At 50.1% G+C, this 7,574-nt stretch overlaps 2 protein-coding genes across 3 annotated transcripts in view; both read left to right on the top strand.

Moving 5' to 3' along the window:
* The first annotated feature begins 427 nt into the window (after positions 1-427).
* Positions 428-2,679, top strand: HARBI1 (harbinger transposase derived 1). 2 transcript variants are annotated; one of them, XM_058026507.1, is made up of 3 exons: positions 428-493; positions 641-1,372; positions 1,951-2,679. In XM_058026507.1, exons 2-3 carry the CDS (start codon positions 703-705, stop codon positions 2,325-2,327), a joined length of 1,047 nt encoding a protein of 348 aa, XP_057882490.1. In that variant the 5' UTR covers positions 428-493; positions 641-702; the 3' UTR covers positions 2,328-2,679. The 2 variants fall into 2 exon arrangements, with proteins under 2 accessions (XP_057882490.1, XP_057882489.1); XM_058026506.1 differs by lacking the exon at positions 428-493 and having other exon boundaries at positions 527-1,372.
* A 2,804-nt stretch (positions 2,680-5,483) lies between these two features.
* Positions 5,484-7,574, top strand: part of AMBRA1 (autophagy and beclin 1 regulator 1) — a 126,062-nt gene continuing 123,971 nt past the window's right edge. The window contains exon 1 of the mRNA XM_058026874.1: positions 5,484-5,548. The gene's annotated coding sequence lies outside the window, so the exon portion shown is untranslated. The remainder of the gene's footprint in view (positions 5,549-7,574) is intronic.

Genomic DNA, 7,574 nt, shown 5'->3' with positions numbered 1-7,574 from the left:
TCCGCTGCGAGCGGGGGGGGGGAAGGAAGGAAGGAGGAAGGGAGGGAAGAAGGGAGGTGCCTGAGTGTCCGCAGCGGCACTTTCGGCACGCAGCCGGCCGCCGCTCCCCGCCCGCCCGCGGCGCGCTGAGCCCACAGTCCGGGGAGGCAAGATGTCGCCAGGCCTAGAAAAGCGGGGCAGCGCCCGATGCCCCTCCCGCCGATAGCCCCTTGCCTGTGGCGAATCTGTCGCGGCGAATGTGGGGCCGGACCGGCGGGGACCGCCTGGGAGCGGCCGGTAAGGGCTGGGACGGCTCCGGCGGAGGTCGCGCGGCCCGTGGGGTCTGGGGCGCCCGGCAAGGGCAGCGCCCGCCGGGGCTGCGAGACCGCCCGCCAGGCTGCCCGCGGCTCGTGTCTGCCGTGCCCCGGAGAGGGTGACTGGGGACGGCTCCAGCTCCCTCTCCGCCGCGGGAGGTAAATTCCTGTCAGCGCCCCGCAGAGGTGTCGGCTCCGCGGTGAGTCCACCTGTCTGCCCTTGTATTTAAAAGCAGAAAAAAAAAGTTAAAAGGTTTGCTGGATGATGACTGAAAGGAAAATGGTAACGGAGTCTGATAAGCTGAGCAGTAAGAACTGTTCTGAGTATCCTCTTTTGCTTTATGCAGGTGAAGCCTGTGGGAAAGCCCTGTTAGAGGGGAGCCCCAGGGGACGCCCCTGGCTTTCAGCCATGGCCGTACCTATCGCGGTTCTTGACTGCGACCTCTTGCTCTATGGCCGCGGACACAGGACTTTGGATCGCTTCAAGCTGGAGGATGTCACGGATGAGTATCTAGTATCCACGTACGGCTTTCCCCGACAGTTCATTTGCTACTTGGTGGATCTCCTGGGAGCCACTCTCTCACGCCCTACACAGCGATCCAGGGCCATCAGTCCAGAGACGCAAATCCTTGCTGCATTGGGTTTCTATACCTCTGGCTCCTTCCAGACTCGCATGGGGGATGCTATGGGCATTAGCCAAGCCTCGATGAGCCGCTGTGTTGCCAATGTAACCGAGGCACTGGTGGAAAGAGCCTCACAGTTCATTCACTTTCCTAAAGATGAAGCTACTGTACAGACCCTGAAGGATGACTTTTATGCGCTGGCAGGAATGCCGGGAGTGCTGGGGGTGGTTGACTGCACCCACGTGGCAATCAAAGCGCCAAATGCTGAGGACCTGTCCTATGTGAACCGAAAGGGTCTCCATTCCCTGAACTGCCTCATGGTGTGTGATTCCAGAGGAGTCCTCCTTAGTGCTGAAACGCACTGGCCAGGCAGCCTGCCTGACTGCACGGTGTTAGAGCAGGCAGCCCTCACAAGCCAGTTTGAAACTGAGCTACATAAAGATGGCTGGCTACTTGGTAAGTCAGCTTTTCATCCTTGTTTTCAGTAGAAAGTCAATTATATATTGTCTCCTTACTCTGGGCACGAGAGATATGTTTACTTTCAATTGCTTTCCTGCAAATTGCTTTGAGATTTATGACTCAGTTTGGACTACCCTTATCTTGGAAGCTTAGAACATTAACTTCTATTCTGTGTTTAAGTGTTCTAAGCTTAGAACATTAGCTTCTATCTGTTTTACAGTCTGATTATTGTATGTATTAATCCTCATTCATTGTGTTAATAGCTTTCTTTCAGTATTCTACACCTTTCCATGCTGAATTATGCAATTTTTAATTCTAGGTACTGCCCTAGTCCAACTGTTTCCCCCTGTTTTATGCAGTAGATTAATTCTCTTAAAACCCTTCTGTGGAAAAATCTTCTGTAAAACTGAATGCCTTTACTTTGTCACGTTTGTAAACCAGAGTTACCTCTTCCGTGCCTTCTTTTTTCGCCAGAGGAAGAACTTACTCTGTATCTGCTGTACCAGTAAGCCAGGCTGAAATGTGTGGCCAACTGTAGGTGTGTAACCTGTCCCTCTCCTTTGCACGGCTCACAGGTGACAGCTCCTTCCTGCTCCGGACGTGGCTGATGACCCCTCTGCACATTCCCGAGACGCCCGCGGAGTACCGCTACAACATGGCCCATTCTGCCACTCACAACGTCATCGAGCGCACCTTCAGAACCATCCGCTCACGGTTCCGCTGCCTCGACGGCTCCAAAGGCACCCTGCAGTATTCTCCAGAGAAGTCCAGCCACATCATTCTGGCCTGCTGCGTGCTTCATAACATCTCCCTGCAGCATGGGCTGGACGTGTGGTCTGCACCAGCCACAGGACACATGGAGCAGTCGGAGGAAGAATACGAGCAAATGGAATCAGTGGACTCGGAAGCCTGTCGTGTTCGTCAGGAGCTTTTACTTACTCATTTTAGCTAATGTTGTGACAGAGAGGAGGCTTTTAACAGTTCATCTGGGAAGTTATCTGGAGCAAATATGCTCTTTCCTCTTCTTTAAGCCTGTAAAGACTTAAGCAGATGTGAGATGAGAAGAAATATAGTCTCTTCATTTCAGGCAAATTTCCGAACTGCTCTCAATCTCTCCAGAGATTCAGTTGAATTGGGACATTTTTGCTGTCATGATGCTTACAGGCACCCCATTCACTTGAGAACAACGACTAATGTGACAACAGTGGGAAAATTATGGAAATTGTCTTTTATAGTGATGGAAAATTTGTAAACCTTGCACTGTTTTCCAAAGCAACAATTCTATTCCACTGTGTAACTCAAAACACTTATGATTGATTTTTTTAAACAGTATTTTGCACAAATTAAATTTCCACATGAGCTCCTTTCCACTATGAATTCATGAGCAGCAAAGCAAACATTTGTATTTTTGTTTGCAGGTATAAATTCTTGCTCAACACCATTTTGCCATTTTGCACATCTCACATACTGCAGTGATTTCTCTGAAAGCTGGCAGCTGTGTTCTGGGAGGGGTCTGGCATTTTTCTGGGCACACACTAGTGCTTGTACATATCTAGAGGGATTGAACATTCTTTCTTTCCCAAACAGGCTGGAGAAGATGTTAAGCTGTGGTGACTCTGTTGGGTACTTGACAGACATCAGGAAATGGTCTAGTGGAGGTGAGGCTGGTTTGCTCCTGCAGCAGGAAACTGGTTGTCTTGGTGGCTGCTGTAAAAGAAACACCAAGGACTGACTGGGTCACAGAGATTGAGCTGATTGCAAAAGTTCCCCTCTTAGATCAAAGCAGAAGTGTGGAAAGGCTGCTCTAGCACTGCTGGCAATCTACTTCTTCAGTGGAACAAGATGACTGATGCACACAGTTGTTGCTGGCACAAGGCTGGGCACTTTCCTGGAAATGTTCTCTTTCTAAAAGGCACACGTGTTTCCAAGGATCTCATGACAGCAGTCTAAGAAAATTTTGTTTCTTAGATTTTATTGGTTACTGGGCAGTAAATGTAACAAAAGTGGTAGGGAATGCAGAAAACTAAAAAACTGTAACTACTTAAAGTAGCAGTGATACTGCCTGGCATTGTGGATGTGTCCTTTTAGAGGAGGCGAGTCTGGATCATGCCCCACATTTGATGAATACAAGAGTACGGGACAGGCTCGCAGTGCAGAGTGGAGATGCAGGGCTAGATACACTCTGCCAGGTTTGCAGGGGCAGTAAGCACTTAGTGTCTCACAGAAAACCAGGCATGCTTGATGATGTGTACACAAGATGTTTTCAGAAGCCTCAGTGAGGGCTGTAAAATGTTATGTACAAGGATCTCAGATGTAATTCAGTTTTCTTTATGCAAGGTGTTATACAAGAGCTACTGTTGCTCACTGCAGCAAAACTCCTGCTCCTTTTACCTAGGGAAAAGCAGACAAGCATTGTTTTCTAAAAAAAGCATTTTTAAGGTGAGAGTTGCTGCCATATATGGTGCCTGATGGCTCATAACCGCATCTGACGGTCTGTGCTAAAAATACTGTTCACTAGACCAAAACACCAGCAGACACTGAATGAGCTGTGTGGGTGGTGGTAAGGTCAAGTGAGACTTGGACATGTGTAGGTACAAACATTGTCACTTAATGATAAGCTGGAGTTTCTCAATTTACGCTATGAATAGCTCTTCCCAGTGTGTGCTGAGGCCAGAGCAGACTCAGAGTGCAGGCACTTCCTGGAACACATTTGCTGCTCAGTTTTGTCTTCTTTCAGCCACTGTCACGTGTGGTAGAGTTTAATCTCAAAACTGATCTCACTGCTTGTCAGTTTGGGCAAGAACTGCATCAGACCACACTAGACAAAGCCAATCCACTGAGCACTATTCTTACCTGAGTCAGATGTCAGTACCCTTCTCTTCACTCAGGAAATGTAGGGAGCAGTTTCCACCACATACTCCTAAGCAGCTTCCTTCAAAACCATTCACCTAGACTTTTTCTTTTCCCTCAGAAAGGACTTTTTTATTTTCCCTCATGGGGCCAAGTTGCTCAGAGCTCCCTCCATCCAACCTGTCCTTGAACACTTGAGGAATGGAGAATTCATAGCTTCCCTGGACAACCTGACAAGTATTCCTGTGCCTCACCACCCTCACAGTAAAGAATTTTCTCTACTATCTAATCTAAACCTACTTTCTGTCAATTTAAAGCCCTTCCCCTTTGTCCTGTCACTACACACTCGTGTAAATCTGGTCTTCCCCATCTTTCCTCTAAGTTCCCTTCTAGTACCGGAAGGCAGCACTTAGGTCATCCAGAAGCCTTCTCTTCTCCAGGCTGAAAAAAATGTGAAAAAAAATTATTTTCTGCAAACTGCCTTGAGATTTGTGATTTGATTTATACAGAAAATCACGCTGTGAAAAGCCAGTTTCCACAAAGGCGATAGAGGAGTCCAGCAACTTTATTTCTTTTATTTGAATAAAAGGAGAGAGCTCACTGGGCCACGCCCCCGCGGGGTCTCTCAGGGTTTTGGAGGACGCAGCCTCCTTTTATCCTAAATTACCGACTGCACGCTGCCCTCTTTCTTTCCCCATTGCCTGAGGTATTGGGAAGGTACAGCCTTCCCATCCGCCTGCTACATCCTCCCCTGAAGTTCAGGAGCTCGAACTGTTTGGGTTCTGCGACACCCTGGAGACCTCCAGGGCCACTGCTCCGGCACCGGGCCGGTTCCTGCAGTCCCGGGCGTTTGTGAAGACATGATCACCCATTTCTCCTCTTAAGTTTGGACCACCCTTATCTTGGAAATCTAGGATAGTAACTTCCAATCTGTTTTATAGAGTCTGACTGTTGTACGTGCTAGTTTACGTTCGTCTGTTAAGAGTATTTTTCCAGTATCCCACACCTCTCTAAGCTAAATTATGCAGATTTTAATTCTGGGCTGGGGCGCTGCCCCGCAGTTCTCGGGGCTCGACTGCTCTCGCCTGCCCTCCGTCGCCCCCGGGCGGCGGTGGAAGACCTCGTCGCTCGGCTGGCGCTGCCTGGCGGCGTTCTAGCCTCGGCTGCTCGGGCCTTGCTCCCGCGCTCGGCGCCGCCGCCGTTGGGCCCCGCTCGGCGCTCGGCTGGCCCGCCTGGCCGGAGCTCGGCGCGGCGGCGGCGACGACCGACCGTGGGGCCGCTCCGCCCGGCCGGCCCGGCCCCGCTCCGGCCCCGCCGCTGCAGGTACGCTCCGGGCCTACGCGCGCCGCCGGCCCCGCGCCGAGGCCGCGCCGCCGCTCCCGGGCGGGCGCGGCCGGCCCGCGGCGGCGCCCCGGAAGGCGGCGGTACCGATCCGTGTGAGGCCGCGGCCGGTGGAACGCGGTCGGGAGGGAGGCGGGAGTCGCTGCCGGGGCCTCTGTACGGAAGTTCCGGGCTCGCGGCCTTACGCTGGGGGGAGCGGGGAGGCCGGCGCGCTGCTCCGGGCCGGGCGCCGCGGCGGGAGGGCGAAACCCGCGGCGCTGCCTCCCGCCGGCCGGCGGGGACGGGAGCCCCGGGAGAGCGTCCCGGTCCCGGCGAGCGGCCCGTGCCCCGCTGCCGCCCTCCTGAGCGCGCCTCGGCCGGGTTTTCTGTCCCAGCTCGGGTGCCTGGTGCTTCGCCGGCCGTGCCCCGCTCGCTGTCCCCGCGGCACCGGCCGGGCCCGTGGTCGGGCTCGGTCCAGTTGCGTTCTGGGGCTGTTGCTTGGAGATGTTTTTTATCGTTGTTGGTGTTTTCCAACCTTACCCAAATAAAATGTGCGGCAAGCGTTGTCTGCTCTATCTCTCCTGTTTTTCATGGTGTGTTGCAGAACACTTGCTTGTGAAAGTAGTGTTTGGCATAAAATGCATTCAGGTGTGCCTCTGGTTACGTCTTGTCTTGTGAGGAAAGGAACTCAGCTAATTCACCGGCTATGGGAACGTTTTTGTTGTCATCTCCCATATTTTTCCTGACAACACACAAATTTCTGTAGTGTTCTTGTAGTGTTTTTTTTTTGATTACTTGTGATCCTCTCAATACCATGCGTTCAACTGCCTTTGGAAAGCATTTTTTCCTGTACTAAATAGGATTTAATCTAAAAGAGATCCTGTAGGTGGTTATGAGTGGCTTTTCTCACTACACACTTTTGAGTATTGTTCTGTGGTGATAGACAGGTTCAAGAATTGTTATCTAGATGCAAGCCTGTCTTCATGAGGATAGGTTGTATGAATGTGAAGTCTGTAAATATGGTCAGTGCTCAGTGCTGCTCTGTTTTCTCCTCTGTATGAAGTGCTCTTTGGTCTTTATTTAAAAACCCAGTATGTTTTTCTATATTTGTCCTTGTTTACTGCTCCACCCAGCTCGGTGTCCTCTGCAAATGTCATCTGGCTTCTTTTGCCTTTGCCACTCCCATCCTCTTTCAAATTGCTGATGGGAATGTTAAAAAGGGACCTAAGAATGACCCGCTGGTAATGTGCACTTATTGCCAGTCCATTACTGGTCCCTTAAGTTTGTTGTTGGGTCGGTTTTCAGAATGTAGTATGAGGTTAAATCCATGCAGATTTGAATGCTTTATGGGTGATGCAGGCAACAGGACCTGAAATTCTCTGCTAAATTAAAAACCCTTGCTTGTGTTCTGAAGGACTGTTGTAATGCCTTTCCTAACATTCATAAATCTTCAGTGTAGCTTATGTGCTGGTTCTGGAGTCCACAACTGGTGCTTCTCTGGGTAATTTTGTTTTAAAAAATTGGTCCATTTCTATTTTGATGGTCACAAATAAGTATGGGGTTTTTTTGTGGCAGTGTGGCTCTTAATGAGTAGGGCTGTCCACTAGCATTTATATTTTTCCTGATGCTTGGAATGAAGAATGTATTTGGATCCAAATGTCTGGACATGCTTTTTCAGATTGACTTGCTGGGAGTTTCTGATGAATGTTTACTTTGCTGACAGCTTCTTCTCAGTTTTCTTTCTTTTGCCCTTTTCTGAGTCATAACTGACCCTCTGGATTCTTGTTTGGTTGTTTCCTACTTTCCCATTTTCCGAGCAGCACTTCTAACTTGTATGCAGCTGTAACAACCAGTTCTAAAGAAGGCACAGAGTGATCCAGTCTGATGCTATCCCTCTGCCAGAAGTTTGGCATTAGAATAATGATTTTTTAAAGAAACTTCTGGAAATAAACTCTAGTACTAATCTTTTATGCCGTGATTAGCAAACTGACAGAACTCATGGGTCTTGCAGAGTTGTTGCTGGTGTGAA

Source organism: Melospiza georgiana, chromosome 6, assembly GCF_028018845.1.
Source record: "Melospiza georgiana isolate bMelGeo1 chromosome 6, bMelGeo1.pri, whole genome shotgun sequence".
NCBI classification, from domain to species: domain Eukaryota; kingdom Metazoa; phylum Chordata; class Aves; order Passeriformes; family Passerellidae; genus Melospiza; species Melospiza georgiana.
This window is presented reverse-complemented; position numbering and strand designations above follow the sequence as displayed.

Bases quoted from the DNA above. Each gene is read 5' to 3' on its own strand.
- HARBI1 (XM_058026506.1), top strand. From the start codon at position 556: ATGATGACTGAAAGGAAAATGGTAACGGAGTCTGATAAGCTGAGCAGT. The intron at 1,373-1,950 runs GTAAGTCAGCTT...CACGGCTCACAG, and splicing joins TAAAGATGGCTGGCTACTTG to GTGACAGCTCCTTCCTGCTC.